Raw genomic sequence first — 16,914 nt, forward strand, 5'->3', positions numbered from 1 at the left:
TTATTAAAGGACAAAATTTAATACAGAATAACTGATACATTTTTTTATTAAGAAAAGGTACAGTAAACAAAATGCATTCACAAAATAGATAATCAATACTTTTAACTATCATGAAAAATTTCCTGTAAACAAAAAACACTTGTTAAAAGACCAAGCACAGGAAATCATCCTAAGTATAAAACATACACTGGCTCAGCATTTTTAAGACAATCACGCATGTTATTCAATGTTAGCTCACACCAAGATGAACAAATTTCTGTAATCATATGAAATAAGTAAACAGAAATAAAATAGTAAAATGAAAACAAGAGATTGGCATATCAAGTACTCATTTCCTTCCTATAATAATTATGTTTGCAAAATAGTAACAAAACTTTGCCAGTCTTGAAACAAAACCCACCAACCAGCCAGTAAAAAAAGTCACCCCAGCCAGTGGGGAAAGCAGAATTTTGCAAAGTTTATTACTTCATCAATTCTCAGAAATGTCAAAGGCAATCACCGCTTTGAAGAAAACAGAGGTAGAATACAAGTCAGCCTTCATAACTAAAAATAAAAAAAGTTCTTGTAACAAGGTAATGCTTCAGTTGCTCACATACTGGTTATTCCTTGAAGGTCACATTTCTAGTGGAGAAAGAAAATATTTGAGAATAAAAGGTATCTATTACATTTTACTACTAAATATTAGCATAAAAAGTAATAATTAGATTTGGCCTCCTAGTATTCTCTTCTGTTATTCCTGAATATCAACTATTAGCATATCACCTAAAACTCTACATTCAGCTTATTGACACATTGTACAAATGCTTAACAAAGTAAATGTGACATGGAGGAAGATAATATTTTTTCATATTTAATCAGAGTAGAGAAAAAGACAGTTGTAACATGACAAAACAGTAATTACAGAGCACACTTTACTGTGGTAAGCTCCCAGGAAGCAATAAATCAGTCAGGTGGAAGATGCTGATAGTACTACTGAGATCATTCTAATGTAATAATCCACTGATAGGTTTAAAAGTCAAGATAGTAAAGAAAAATTAAACTGTATGCAAATTCAGTTGTTAAAAGCCGTTTTCTTTAAAAATACATACTTCATGAAAATGGGCTATTTTCTGATAAGATATGGTACAGAGCTGTCATTGTTAAAACTAAGGATGCAAATAGTAGGATAAAAAGAGTTCACTATATGGTATTCTTCAAGTATAGCGACTGAACTATTTTTATCGCTCTTGCGACTTCATGTAAAGCAAGGAAGACTAAAGACTGTTTCATTCCCGCTATCAAGATCTCATTTGCTACAGTTTCCTTTTTTTTCGCTTTATCCAAAAACTGGCAGAAGAAGAAAAAAATTACTGACAATGTGGATCATGCCATGCTGACCTCAGTTCTCAGGAAACCTGTGGTTTTGTTAAAGTAAGCTTAAGAATAAGCTGTATGTATTTACCAACAAAAATAAAGTTTAAAATCTTATTAGTTTGGAATTCTGTTTCTTGGAGTTTAATAGTTTTTATTAATGAGCTTTTATAGTATACGATATAGCTGTTACAGCACACATTTCCTGAACAAATCACTGTTTATTTTTACCTGTCCTTCCACCCTTCACTGCAGTTTATTACGCAGTATAGGACAGACAGGATATGAAATCAATAATCAGACCTGTCGCATAATGGACATCATCTAAAACAACAATGATCTCTAAAAGGACAAAAATGTCAGTGAAAATGAACAGGTGAAAGGTTGATTTTGGTTTCTTTTATATGGACTCTAGTGATCACAATCTTAGACATTCATAACATTCAATCAGTTACAATGAAAAACGCATTAATTATTTTTATGCACTTGTTTTGGAGACATTTTCATCTAACATGTAGGGTTCAAATGCATTTTAGTTAGACGCTCTCCTATGGAGTGCCTTTCCTTCATTGTTGTATCTGAGAGAATTTCATGGCATTTCTCTTAATATGAGCCACTCACTGTTTGGAGATTAACTATTTACAACAATAAATCGGCAATATATATTTGATATAATTAATGGTAATAATAAGCAGGCAATATATATTTGGAAGCTGACAGCTGGTGCAAGGCCATTAACAAAAACAGGAAGAGGAATACATTACATTATATAGTCTTTGGAGAGCATATGCATCTATTACTTCCAATCGGTATTTCATAGCAAGAGAGTCAACAAAAGAACTCAGAACCACCTAAAGCGTGTAAGAATTTCATATAACTAAAAAAGCATTATTTACAAGCAGTTTAAACTTAACTCTTAAACCGAAGCAATCTGCTAAAATCAAATTGCTTACTTTTCAGCTGCTGCTTGATCAGCTGTCCTTAAAACAGTACGTTCTGGAGAATGTGAGGGAGACCTCAATGTTGAGCTGAGAGGAGATGAAGCACGTAACGATGATGTAGAGAGACCATGTCGACGCATTTCTTGAATTGCACGCTCTCTACCAACAGATAGCAATTTCAGTTACATAACACTTTGGTACTACAGGATGTTAAAGGACGAAAACAATTCCTCCCCCCCCCCCATTTTTATTTGGCGATTTTCACAATACTTTGCAAAAAGCCTGGTTTTCTCTTAACGTCACCCAACTTCTTGTTTTCATAAGAAGGAATTATTTTTTTAGATGCAATGGTAAACTCACAAAATGTATAAGGGAATTCAGAATTGAAATTCAATATTGAAAAAAGCACAGTTTTAAAGGGAGAAAGAAGAAATGAGCAGTCACCTCACTGAAAAAAAAGCATCTTACCGTTCAAATCGTTCAGTTGTCAGTTGCCTTTTTAAAACATCACAGTCAGTCTGTAGCTGTGCAACTTTACTTCGAAGTATGGGAACCTCTCTATTACAGCTGCTTCTAAAAAAAAAATCATGAGAAGCAACAGTTTCTTTTGAACACTGTCAGCTAGGAGTATAGACAAATTAGAGCAAGATAAAACAAAAATAGATACTGAACATGTCTTCACACAGAACCAAATCAAAGACAAATTACAGTGAAAACCAAGTGAACCCAACAGAATGTTTCTGGAAGAACATAAGCCGAGAAAGAAGTGAGAAGCTGTTGAGCCTCTCACTACATCCTTACTACAATATATAATGTTCTTTCCTGGAAAGATAAACACAGACAAAATAAGTAAATCCTTAGTTTATTGATTTACTCTCCTTTGTTGCAATACAAGATCCTTTTCATATGTAGACTTAAAAAAAGAAGAAACAAGCAGGAATTATCCACAAAAAAATACAAATATATACAGCTTCAGTAAAAACTGTATCAAGTAGGCTGGAACTATCTGGGTAGCAATGAACACAACTGAAGTGTATCTAAGTAAAAGCTGTACTAATGCAAGCTCAGACCAACAAAAGCCAGAGTCTGAAAGTTTATCAACTACACCCTTGATGTTCCGGCCCAACTGTTTTAACTGCAAGAATCAAAATAAAAGGCTGCCTTGAAAAAAATCTGAAGTGAGATAATTAAATATACATCTTAGAAAACCATCAGCTTGGATGACTCAATGTTTGTTTGCAAAAAACATTAATTGCATTATAAAGCAAGCAAAAAAACCAACAACAAAAAAAAGTAATTGAGTGTAAAATAAGTTGTCTAAACCAGAATCTAGACAGCTATGTTATTCCATAGATTCTTCAAAGCCAATATGAGGTGGAGTGTTCCAAAGTCAGCTCTGGAGAAGCAAAGATGTACTAGTTTATGGCTAAAGCACTGGAGTTGAATTCTGAAAAATGAGTTCCATTCCTAGCTCAGTCACAGACTTCCTTGTCTGGTACCCGCTGACCTCTGACTCTGGGAAGATGCAGACTACTCAAGAAATTTGATCCAAAAAGAACCACAGAATGTTTTTTCCTTTGTTTCCTATTAATCAGTAAAATTCCTAGAACGGCATCTTGATCCAGTATGTTGAGAACAGACGCAGAAGGCAAGTGGTCTCGACGATACATTATTCTAAGTCCTTCAGAGACAGGCATATGCTTTCAGGATGGAGGCAAGAATTCAGGGTCAAATATCATTATTGTAAAATAAAGAAAGCAAGCAAACAATTTTGTGAGTTCTGAGGTTATTCCACGTCAATGACATTTAAACAAAATTATGATCATGAAGTAGATTACTCCAAAAATAAGAAATATTTTGATTTGGAACCCCTATGCACAGCACTCATCATATAATAAGATTACGTGATGATACACAGTATTTTCACAGGACATCTGGCTCTTTCACAGATAGACACAGATAGCTCTCAAGAAGTGGTTTAGCTATTCAATATTCTCTGTTTATTTAATACTTAATCACAGTAAAGCCTCAAGTTCTCACTTACTGCATTATCACCCAAATAGCGCTCCCAGTAACACAACTACTCACTCTTCACAGAGCTCGAAATTACAACACTGGAGAACTTCACAAGTCAAACTTAACTTTGAGAATCCTTCTGAAGTCAGAGGTTATCAGTACCATTTTATAGAGTGGAAGCACAAGCACAATAAGGCCAAAACTGTAAATAATGTTCAAAAATATTGACACACGATTTTTGTCAGTTAGAACTGAAATTTTGCTAAGTCAAATGATTTTTTATACTTCGCAAAACACAAACATAATTGTCACATACTTCAGTCACAGCTGTGAGCATTTAAAGTTCCTGTTCTTTACACTGCAGCTACCAGAAACCTAATAGTCAGAATACTCTCCAATATAAGAACGTAAAATGTAGTTCAAGAGTAAGAAATTTTGTGTTCTCTTAATAATTAAATACTTCAAAGCCAAATAAAAATAAGTCTTGCTTAAAACACAGCTGAATTAGGTTGCTTCCTGAAGCCAAGAAAAAAAATCAGAACCTGGGAGAGAGGTGGTTATATATTTTGACGATTGATTATACTCTGATGCAAAGGTTAAATATCCAAATCACACTGTAATGCATACATATATTTATAGATGTACTCAACAGATAAAAAAAATTTACAAGTTATCATGGGTTGGCTGGTTGTGTAGTGGAAATAATGTCTGCAACAGATCAGCTACCTTGCCATTAGGTAGTTATATCCATTAAGAGGTTCAGAAAGAAAGGATTTCAGTGATTGCACTAAGACAGCAGAGTTGTATCAGACAAGTGAACTTCAGGAGAAGCATCACCTCCTGTGCCTCACTGATGTGAGAAAGTCATGACCAGCAGAGAAAGTGAAGCGACTTTTCTGGAGTCAGACAGGACAAATCCAGAGAAACTGAGTGCTTATTCTCAAGACTTTGAAAACTCAGCAAAGGCTCCTTCCTTTTCGAGTAGATTTCCTTTGGAACCCCTGTGTAAGGTTTACTGATTGTATTAAACTATGTCCACCAGAGTGCTGATTAATGAAAGTGGTATGAAAAATCTGTACAGAAACTAAGTAGACGATGCCATGAAAGGCCAAATAACACTGCTGCAAAAATCTGCTCAACCATACTAAACACCAAGAATTTGACATTCTGACTAAGTGTTGCCACACAGAAAAATTTTCTTTGTAAACCACGTAACACATACATACATACACTTGCTAAAACTTACAGTTTGCTCTCAGCCAGTGTTAGCTTGTCTTTCAGTAACTGAATTTCAGAATCTTTCTCATGGGATGTTAAACGGTTCTGAAATTCTTTGTCTCTACTAGTAGCCAGCAACATTTCAAGGTTCTGAACAGTAAGTCTCTCACTGGATAACTGCTTTTTCAGCAATTCAGCTTCTGATTTTATATCTTCTAATTCACCTAGAACCTAGGGCACAATTTTATACATTATTAATACACTGGTTTATAAACACACAGTTCTCTTTCGTGAAGGTTATTATCAAAACTGTAATGATTAGAAGTTTCATAAAAACTAATAGGAAACTGAGCTCGCACAACAAATTAAAGCCTACAATTATTTAAAACTATACTTAGTTAAAAACTATTCAAGCTGTACATCTGTCAAACGTTTTACTGGGAGATGGAAAAGCTCAGGTAAGTACCCAGAACACTAATTGGCTTTTAACAGCAGTAGGTTTTGGCACAAGTACAAAAATAGTATTTACTGTATTTCAGTCTCTGACTAGTTTAGCTCACAATTAGCTTTTTGGCTTTTGCTGAAAATGTAGCAATGCTTGTTTTCCTCATCAGTTCTATGAAAATAAACAGATGTTGTGGGGATGAAAACGACTGTTCTCAAAGTCTTTAATATTACAGTAACAGAAAGCCTGACCAAGTTACTAAGTAAAGATACAACAATCAGCTGTAAAGAAAAAAGTTGAGAAATGACAGGTATTTAGAACTGTTTAAAATATTTCAAAATGTTTAATGAACTTCAGCGGAATCTAAATTTCAATTTAACTAAAAAAAAATCCATGAGGGAAAACTATTTAATATCTAAATAAGAAGGGCACTATTCACTTGTTATGAAAATTTGAGCAACAGTACATAAACCCCCAAAAATATAATTAGTCTTTGTGGCATTGCAAAAACTACTGAAGCCACATTTTATAGAAATAATGAATGAAAAACTCCCTGGTTTTGTAAAAAAATCATGGATATAGATCTGTGTACTGCAAAATTTATAATTTATACACAAATGCAAAACAAGTGATGCAAATTGACTTATATTGCTCTCAGAAGTAATTCTGTTCTCCAAAACCATTAAAAGCAAAGGAAAATATTGTATTATAGCAAATTGAATTTGCCTTTGCTGCTTACCCTTTCATAATCCATGCTTTTGGATGTCAGCTGTCGAGACAGAAGTTCTTTGTTAGACTCAAGTTTCACACAGAGTTCCCTTACGGAAGCCAGGTCCGCCAACACAGAAGACTTATCCTGATTTTCACGTTTAATATCCTCTTCCAATACGGACATATTTTTTGTAATGGAGGAGATCTGAGATTCATATGCTTGATGCGCAACGATATGCTAAACAAAGACAAATATGGATACCCATTCAATGTTAAATGTGGAGTTAACAGTTTTCTGTTGAGTAACAGGGTTTTAATACTTTTTTCCCCCCTTCAAAATTAACTTTCCCTATAAAATTGACTTTATATCACATTCCTTTCCTCTTTTCTACCTAAATCAAAGCTAAGAACAACTAATAAACCACTTACGCAATTTTTAATCACCATCATCTTAAAAAAATTATACAAGTACCGTGTAAGAGTGGAATAAGGCTGGACTCCAGCTTCAGAAGAGAATTAGAAGCTTAAAACCCCCAAAACACAATCTGTCTTTCACTCAGCTTAAAATATTAAACTCTAACTTTTTTTAGGCTAATTAAAAGCATGAGACAATATATGGTCAATCCACAACTATTTAACTCCAAAACTTCCTTGATCTCCATGAAGTTATTGCTTCTAAAATATAAACCTCATTATTTTTTATGCTATTGGTTGAGTTTTCAGAATTATGGAATCCTGATTCTGAATTTGGACTACTACACCAGATTTACTTCAGCCAACAATGCTTCAAATACATTTCTTAGAAGCTTTGAATGAAGTAAGAACCAAGCTTACAAAATACCCATAAAGCTAGCTGACAAAAATATTCATAAAGCTATATGCTAATATTTTGAAGCAAGTAAACTAAAGGTTCTTACAGAGATAATAATATAACAGCAATTATCACCCAACAGAAGAGATCTAAGTATTAAAATATATGCTGCGATTCTAATTTTGAGAAAGCAGGGAAAGGAGAAGCAAAGTACATATAACCAACATCAGTTACAGTTTCAAAAAAAGCAGCGTTCACATTTGAAGCATTCACACATAGAAATTAATTTCCCATTAAAGCATTAAAAAGAGTATGTTGACTTCATTAAAGCACCACTTTCCTTGACAGAATTTCATTGCACAAGTTATTACCCCTTGAATCTCTTTTTCCAGAAGTTCAACTCTCTCCTGAAGATGTCTCCGATCTGTGTCTACAGAAAGGAGTTCAAGTCGTATTGAGCTGCTTTCTCCTTCAGCTTGATGAGCCTTCATTTCCCAGTCTTCAGCTTGTGTATGGAGCATTCGGAACTTCTCTAACAATTCTTGGTTTTCTTTTTCCTAGATGAAACAGAAAGTCACTCTGCAGTGATGAACTGACCTTTAAGTTGCTTGATCTTATTTCATGCCTACTCCCTACAAAATCTCCACCCCACCCACCCCCACCCCAAAAGTAGACCTTTCTCCATTTTATTAATCCCAGTATCTGGCAATTCCTGAAGGGCGTCATCACTTTTGTCAGTCCAAATAATAAATAAATAGTGATGGCATTCCGTTTTATTAAGTGGAAGTATTCACACTTAGCAGTTGTTAATGAGTTTCAAAGCTCCCAGGAGAGTGGTTATTTTGGATCTCTCTGCACTGTCAAGGGTCACACTACTGAGATGTACTGATCCTAGTGCTGTTTTTTCCAAGAAATTCCAGAAAGAGTAAATTGTCAGCTCTTTTACTTACTGCTATCTTACAAATACTTATGTTACAGTAACGCCTGAAAGACTGACAACCTATTTGGGCATATACACCTAAGTAGTGTATTGTAAAAGTACAAAATTGCAAGCTTTAATGCTTACAAGTTATGCTGTGATAGAGTAAGTGTTATCTGTGAAGGCAGTGATTTTTATTTATTTTTTTCTTTATTTAGCTTCATTCCCTTCTTCCTCTGTTCATGTAATGCACAGTGGGATAAGCATGTTGCTAGTATGAATCACATTTATTTAATGAGGAAGGCTACTGTTTTTGAAATTCCTTCTGTGTTTCCTGCAGCACTTGGAAGGTGCAGACAGAATGAGGCAGAGCATTAAGAAGCAGAAATTCATGATTAAGCAAGTGAACACTGTGCAGAAAAGTAAATCCTTGTTCCCACAGGCAACATCTGGATGCAAAAGTAGACAAATTCCTGAAACCAACCTTTTGTAATTGATTGGTCACTGGCTGTACATGCTACAGTTTCTTGGTACCTGACATGAATAACTGGATTCTTATTTTCCAAAGATCCACATCTTTAGCTGAAGTGCTTTAGACATATGTTATAAAATTCTTAAACACTAAACTTCAAGTGCCTCAAATTGAGAGTTCTAAGCTAATACACTACTGACCTTGATTTTTTTGCTATGCTTTAGCCTCTGCTTGTAAAAAGTTGAATTTACATGCATTCATCTAGACATGCAAGTCGAAGTCAGATCAAAACTCATTCTTTCCTATTCAAAGTCACATAATAAATTTGCCAGTTCATGTCTTGACATATAATCATTTAAAACAAATAGATTTAAGTTTTAATTCACACACATCACACTTCTGAATCAAAGTATCAGGACAAAACACAATTTAACAAGAGCACTGTTTTGTCGGTACGGCAAAAACTCTGAACTCTACATTCATAGAGAACACATTCCTCCCATGTGCTATTTTTACACTTTTCTGCAGAACTACATACAAAATTTCTGGTTTTAAAAAGTGCAAAATATTTAAAACCATCATATAAGCTGCTTGATGCCTACAACTGTGAAAGAGTACCAGATATGTACTAGTTGCCTTATTGAAACTCAAAGCAAAACAACATTCAAACATGATTTGTTTGTCATTCTCGAGTGTTATGGCCAACTGAAAATAATCAATGAAATTGTGATGTGCCAGAATTTATTAGTGCTTCAGGTATAATAAGGTTTTATATGAATGCACTAGTAGCTTGAAACACTGCACAGGAAAGAAGGAAAAAAAGAAGGAAATGGGACAGGCAGGTAGAACGGGACCCAACCCATACATTTCTTACTTTGACTATTGTATCCTAATGATAACGTGCTATACTCTAAAATTAATGGATTTATTGAAAGCAGTAATAACTGCCTACAGATTATAGTTTTACCTTTGAAGCCATCAAGGTCTCAAATCTGGAAACTTCAGTTATATAATTATGAACCCTGGTTTTCATTTCTTCTTTTTCACGTATCGCATCTTCAAGCTCAGTACTGATAGCCTAAAAAGATTACATAAAGGCAAAACAGTGCATTGGAATAAATTAATCACGATATATTACTGTATCAGACTAAACCAAAGTAATGGCATATGCTCTAGATTTTATTATCTTCTACTTTTTAAGTAATTTAGTCAAATCCCTTTGGGATTTATAGGGTTCAAAAATATCCTCTATTACCTCATATACACCAAAGAATTTCCCAGGCAAGAATAAACACAGAAAACAATGATTATCATACCAATTCCTAAAATCTGTAGCTTCCCTGATGACACACCCTACTGATCTTTGGAAAATTCAACATATAGATGTTTGGGAGCTGGGATTCTTCTAGCCTTAAGACTCACTGTCCCTGAGCAAATGAAAGTTTTGTGTCACTAGAAAATCAACTTTATAACAAAAGAACATTTATTTTAAAGAAGAATTGCAAGATAAAATAAGTAAATACATTATTAAGATCATATTCAGACATCAAAAATGCACCATAGAATTTGTTTGAAATGTTGGAACTGCTAACTCTGGCCTTCTCAGGTTCAGCTCTCATCTTTCTCCGAGTCCTCTAGCCCACAGAGCCAAAAAGGCAAGTATCACCTTCTATCCTCACTATCAAATGTGGGAGAAATAGAGGATATTGTCTCATTTCTTTCTCTTCTTTCTGTAATATATTAATATTCATTAACACAGCCTTTTCACTTTGTCCCCGATTTGGCATATGCTGAAATCAGTCTGTTTGTCTTTGTGGTAGCCTTCCCAAGCACACTGGGAAAACTTTAGTCAGCACATTATGATAATATTTATTATGGTGCACAAAACCAACTCATTATTCCCCAAATGACATGAGGGATTAACAAGACCGAATGGCTTTCCAATCACTTCAGGCTCTCCAAGCCATGTGTCCCAGACCCAGAGAATTCCGAGGAAGAAGAGATGGAGCAATGATGATTGCGAAGAGTACAAATGGACATACACAATATAAGCCCCTTATGCTGCTGAAAGAACGAGCCTTACACACCAGCAGTTGGTTTAACTTGTGAACTCCTGGAGAACATCTCAAGATGAAGATGTCACAATAATAATAATAATGATACTCAGTTTATTTCACTGAATCTCTCAACTATTTCTGTCTGGCAAAATTTTAATTTAACACACACCATCAACTTGAAAGAGCTCATCTTTCCATAAAATAGTCAATGATACCCTATGGAAACAGGTAGTTCCCCAAGGCATTAAAGATTTTATTTCAATTTTGATTCCATAAGTAATGTAAATTCAAGTCATGCCTTTATAGCATGCACTTCACAAGGAAACTTATTTAGCCATCAGCAGCTGAGAGGGAAGGTAAACCTCCGAACTGGAAAGCCGACTATGAACGAATACATGAATCTACTCAGAGGCCACTGGGCAATCATAACCTACTTCCCACCTGCTTCTTGGTCTAAAGCTACTGACTGGTAGCTGTTAGCAGGGAGGTATATTATGACTCTAAACTGGCAGAGAGCTAACGAAAGATGAAATCATATAAAACTAATACAAACAGAAATAAACAACATAAAACTCTGCAAGCAGTCAAATAAAGTACCTGAAGAGAATGTCAAAAAAAAAAAAAACCAAAAAACCCCACACCCAACCCAAAAAACCAACCCCCCCCCCAAAAAAAAAGCTGCACTATACAGCTGAACTCTAAGACACCACCCTCACCATGACACCTACTTTACCAATGCAAAGACAATCCAATAAGAACATTTCTCCAGGGAAATAGAAGGCACCTTTGAATTCACCATCTAAAAACCCCATACAACCTTGACACAATGGAAAGGGAACCCCTCCTATTCCCATTGACTGTGCATCCTTACCCATTCCTGAAATCAGGAAACAAATCCAGACTATTCAGGGCTATCATACCTTAAAAATAAGTTTTCTTCAGTCCCTCTGTCTTGTAGTTTTTAAGCCCTCTTATATTTTCTCATCCAACATTAACCTTTCCAAATTCATCAGTGAAAGCAAAGTTCCTGCAGAGCAACACACATGAATGGCAACTGACCTTGCCAGAACTGGAAATTAAAAGCCTGCCAATACCTCTTGACAGCTACCATTGCCAAGGCTCACAGAACACTAACATTAAAACCTACGTTCCAAAACATTCTAATTTCAAAACATGGCATACCTCACTCAATACATCCAAGCTTCATGGAAACTAGATGGATGACACTAATGAATCCACTATGCAACAGAACAACTTCAGACGTGCTAGTAATCTCCACCCTCTCCCTTTCACCTGACTAACAAATGGTATCTGCTTTTGCAGTTTCTTGCACTCTCTCAATAATACCTGATTCACAGATACTAAAACCCAATTTTTACCAAGTACATACCAACTACGAACTGATATAACCAATTAACATAATTTCATTATAGTATAAACAATTATATCCTAGATTTACCTTATTTAGATTTCTTTTTTAACCTGGGGAAGGGTGACTAAACCTTTCAAAAGCTTGTCTGTTTCTCCCCTGCTGTATTGATAATGCTTAAATAATTACTTCTACAATTTCTGCCCAGTTTCTTTTAATATCCCAGTGTTCAAGAAATACCAATAATTAAACATACCGAATCAAAATTAGGGATATAGTAGTTTTGATGTACCACTATATGTAAACAAGCAATAAATAGTTTAATACTTTAGTGTTATGTACTGGCTTCATACCTGGTTTTCTCTAGCCATTGTAGCTAGGTCATCTTGCAATCTTCTGTTTTCTTTCAGAGCTATTTCCTTTACTCTTCCTGTTTCTGCAAGCTCTACATGGAACGTATCAAGCTGGCGATGTAAGCTAGATATCTCACGGTCTCTGTTGCTCAGCATGTCCTTCATCTGGCTATTAAAAGAAAATCTTATTTGTTTCTTCTTATACTATACCACATACTGCTGAAAATGATCAGACATGGATTCTGGATATGCAAAAGCTTATTTATTTTTTTTTTAAAAAGGGTAGTTCATGCTCTCTGAAGGCTGACAAACTGACTGAACAATCTAAAGATGTAAAATGTTAATATGCACAAATAAAGTGGAATGTATCTTCAGCTTCGAAGATGTATCTGATAAGCCGTATCTTATTTTGCAAACGGGAATTAGATACTTGCATTCATCTGTGTTTGGTAGTGGTTACAGTACGTTAGCCATTGTATATTTTATAAACTATAAGAGATGACAGCTTACTCTTGAAAGACAACAATCAAAAGAGTAAGGAAGAGATTAACAGAAAAGTAGAAATATGTGTGAATTTAAGCGAACTTGTGTTAGTGTTCTGCTCCAGATAATTCATGTATCAATGTACCAAATATTCAGTTACATTGGTTGGTCTTCAGATGCTTAAATATTGATGTTTAAATATTTTCTTTTAAAGAGCTATAATTTTAAAAGTCATACTTAAAAAGATGCAAGAAGGAGAGATCAGACGAAGGTCAGCATAAAACTACATAAATATATTTTAATTAAAGCTGGAAGAATTAGCTTGCCTATAATTAATAAGTGTTCAGCTCTAGGTTTTACCTGGGTCAGTCTCATAATATCTAGTGGAGTACTTAGAATGCTAAAACGCTACTTCTTAACTGAGAATTAAGAAATATTACCAATTTAGGAAAATAAATATAGCCAAACAATTGTTAATAGCTGTCTTAACAGTATCTTAGCAGCCTGCAGTATTATTGCAGGGAAAGTTTCTTCAAAAGGTGTGTACATCTTTCTCGACATAGTACATTACTTGACTTAAACAGAATTAACTTAATTTCACCAAAATAACTAAAACAGCCATCTACTTTAACTTTAAAATGACTAGATAAAAAACCCACTAAAGACGACATCCTAGTCTTTACTTACTCTGTTGAGGATTCCAGCTCAGAGAGAGTTAAACATAAATGAGCAATTGTTTTTTCCTAATAATAACAATAAAAAAGTTGTATTAGATATTATTACATTGCAGCATAACAGGATACTTTGTTAAATAACTTTACATTTAAACCTTTATTTTAACCCTTCACCAATAAGTAATTGCATCTTTATACATTCAAATCTCCAAGCATCTTTTCTTTTCTGAGAAAGGATCATCTTGTCATCAAAAAAGCTGGAAGTCAGGTCTAGATTTTGTCACCTCAGTCTAGAACCTTACAACTCAATAAACACCTCCAAGTGCAAACACAAAAAATCCTTCTTCATTTTCTTGGAAGTGTTTAGGGAATACACTAACAATCATAATTAAATGCTAATGAGTTGGCAAACAAGCCTTTATATTGCCTAGGTCCAAATGTTAATGTTTGTGTGATGCCTAGAGCTCTGCACACACTTTGTCATCAAGGCAAAATGTCTTCCTAAAATGTAACTGTTTTAAAAATCCCCAGACGGACTATAAAGTGGTACTTTTACTGCACATACCTTGTTAGCTAAGTTGTCATCTAAGCATGCAATTCTTTCTGTTTTTTCATCTACAGTTTCTTGAAGACTGTCCTTTTCTTTGTCCAAAACAGTAATAGTACTTCTAAGCACATTGACTGCTTCATCCTGGGAAGTGCTCCTCTGGTTTAACCTATCTACAAATCAAAGAATAAGTACTTTCTATTTTATAAAGAGGAAATAAGCAGAAAAATCACTAGCGATTACCTATTTTCTCCTCTAGCTTTACAATTTCTTCTTGAGCTGACTGCAGTTCATCCTTTTTTATGGACAATCGGTGCTGTAAATCTTCAACAGACCTCTGGAGTTGGTCATTTAAGAGTCTGGAAAATCAGTTGAAAGAAGTTTGGGACCTATTCAGGGTCATCAACTTATGGTTCTTAAGCTGCTTGAAGTGCTGGAACAGTTCCAGTGTAACCTCATGATAGGGTTGTGTCATACCAACCAGCAGCATGAGGCTGTGTCATACTAACCAGTCCTGTCCCTCCCTCTCTGGGAGAGAGAGGGCTATTAAGGATCGCTGAGGCCAACACCACTTGGTTGCTCCGGCCTCCTGGAGCAAGTACACCTCAACACCATTCCAAAGCGGAGCAACTGAACCTCAGTGGAACCACTGTGATCATCTGAAACATTCTCTTCCTCTGATTTCGGTTATTCCTCATCATGTAGCTCTTGCTACTTACATCTTTTGACTCTGCATTATAAAGGTTTTGATATGCAGCTCATAGCAGTGAGTATCAGCCACACCACATTTTAAGCAGCAATCAAATTGACAGCTACAGTTCTGATCCTACTTTTAAGACATACAGAGCCCGAAAGATATATGAAACCATCTACCTACATGGTTGTTTTGCTTGGCAAGAAATATCAATGACCTAGGGGAAAAAATTCAAAACAAAACTCCTATGTAATTAAATAGATTAGTTACAAAACAGGTCAGAAAATAAAAATGCCTCTGAAGTGGGATCGCACAAAAGCTAGAAAAGCTTTTCATTTTACAAACCCCCACCAATTTGGAATACAGCATTATCTGCAGATAAACATTGCTCTCACTCAATTTTAGACTGAAAATTTAGGGGAGGGGTGGTGGAAAGCAGCTATAACAAATTGCTACGATGCAAAAAGAAGAACCAAATGCTGACATGACTGTAGCCCTACTCCTTATCTCCTCATTTTTACAATATCAATGCTTTCTAAAATTATAAGGAAGCTAACAAAATCTTTCACTTTTATGAATGTTGTCACAATTTTATCAACAAATACACTAACTGATTTATTATCAGCCTTCTCCATGCCATTGGGAGCATTAGATGAACTCCAAGGCCTGTTTCTCAGCTTTGGTTCTTCATGGTTATCCACCCTGCTATTTTACTGTTACACAGTGCAGTACATTACTGTTTGGGGGCGGGGGGGAGGGTGGCCAGTGAGCCACAGACCCTGGTTTCCCTTGTAAAACATACAAAAGATCTCATCTACAGCATTACCTATCCTGTAGTGCTCTCTTGCATCAAAGGCACTCATTTCCACCTAAACCAAATACCAGATCTCCAAATTTCTGCCCAGACTTATTCAATACTCTGTTTCCACTTTCTCTAAGCCTTCTTGTTCCATCACATTTAGAACAACTTTAAAAGAGTGCAGCAATGATCCTGCAAGTCTAAATAGTCCTTAAAAATACATGGGTATACTTAATCCTCCAGTTCTAAGCAAGTTGGTCAAATCCCCACAGACTATGTCTATGGATCGTAAGATGTCACCTCTCAAAACTGTAGTATGTGTGTGCATATGTATTAGTGTATGAAAGAGTGACACAAGGAAACCAGCTCAGGTAAAACGCCATTACAGAATGACTCCATGAACCACTCAGCTGTGGAATATCAATGCCTAATGCTTGGCATAAAATTTTCAGTATCACTGACAACTCTGTAAAATTGGCAGAGTTTGCTCCTACTGCTGCAGTTTGCAAAGGCATCTGTCTTCCTTTTAACAACAAGCCGTTGGAAATCCTTTTAGAAATCTTCTGTTCTGTTACATTCATGAGCAGAAAACATGTTTGTTAGAGGAAACAATTCTAGAAGGAGGAGAAAATTTTCATTCACAATTAGCCATAAAAATTACCAGTATATGTGGTCATCAAATAAGTCCAAGAGGAGCTTGCCCTGAAAAGCCAACCACAGCACTTTCCTTACTCCTATTTACTTTTCGTTAAGACAAAAACGGCACCAAGTGGTTTTTAAAATACTTCATGGTCTTTCCCAGGAACTCAACTCTGCTATACATACAGTTATAGAACAAACAGAATTATGTTAGCATCTGTGAAAGGCCACCACATTTTGTATTAGACTTACTGAAGTGAGCAAATCTCAGCCTTAAATTGAGAGGAATCATCAGATGTTTGGGCAAGTTTACCGGACTTCAATTTTAATTCATTTTCCAAAGAGTTTATTCTTTCTTTCAGGATAGAAACTGTAGTCTTTAGTTCACACCTTTCCATCTCAAACTGCAATTTAAA

General features: G+C 35.3%; 1 protein-coding gene and 1 long non-coding RNA gene across 16 annotated transcripts in view; one reads left to right on the top strand and one right to left on the bottom strand.

Moving 5' to 3' along the window:
* The window catches only part of CEP135 (centrosomal protein 135), a 37,028-nt gene continuing 20,114 nt past the window's right edge, over positions 1–16,914 (bottom strand). For 10 of the 15 annotated variants that reach the window (XM_056332191.1, XM_056332156.1, XM_056332175.1 and 7 more), the window contains 12 exons: positions 16,751–16,902; positions 14,610–14,725; positions 14,385–14,539; positions 13,833–13,888; positions 12,663–12,831; positions 9,851–9,961; positions 7,864–8,049; positions 6,710–6,919; positions 5,554–5,756; positions 2,760–2,864; positions 2,304–2,450; positions 1–621 (listed from right to left, as the gene is read on the bottom strand). In XM_056332191.1, coding sequence (XP_056188166.1) covers positions 600–621; positions 2,304–2,450; positions 2,760–2,864; positions 5,554–5,756; positions 6,710–6,919; positions 7,864–8,049; positions 9,851–9,961; positions 12,663–12,831; positions 13,833–13,888; positions 14,385–14,539; positions 14,610–14,725; positions 16,751–16,902 — 1,632 coding nt within the window. In that variant the 3' untranslated portion in view covers positions 1–599. Of the gene's footprint in view, positions 622–2,303; positions 2,451–2,759; positions 2,865–3,121; positions 3,992–5,553; positions 5,757–6,709; positions 6,920–7,863; positions 8,050–9,850; positions 9,962–12,662; positions 12,832–13,832; positions 13,889–14,384; positions 14,540–14,609; positions 14,726–16,750; positions 16,903–16,914 lie in introns of those variants that run through there. The other 5 variants (XM_056332136.1, XM_056332146.1, XR_008820826.1 and 2 more) reach the window with 5 other exon arrangements.
* On the top strand, positions 5,763–8,157 carry LOC130146237 (uncharacterized). Its single transcript, XR_008820832.1, has 2 exons — positions 5,763–5,983; positions 8,054–8,157. It is a non-coding gene; the product is annotated as an uncharacterized LOC130146237 (long non-coding RNA).

This window comes from Falco biarmicus, chromosome 1 (assembly GCF_023638135.1).
Source record: "Falco biarmicus isolate bFalBia1 chromosome 1, bFalBia1.pri, whole genome shotgun sequence".
Classification (NCBI taxonomy): Eukaryota; Metazoa; Chordata; class Aves; order Falconiformes; family Falconidae; genus Falco; species Falco biarmicus.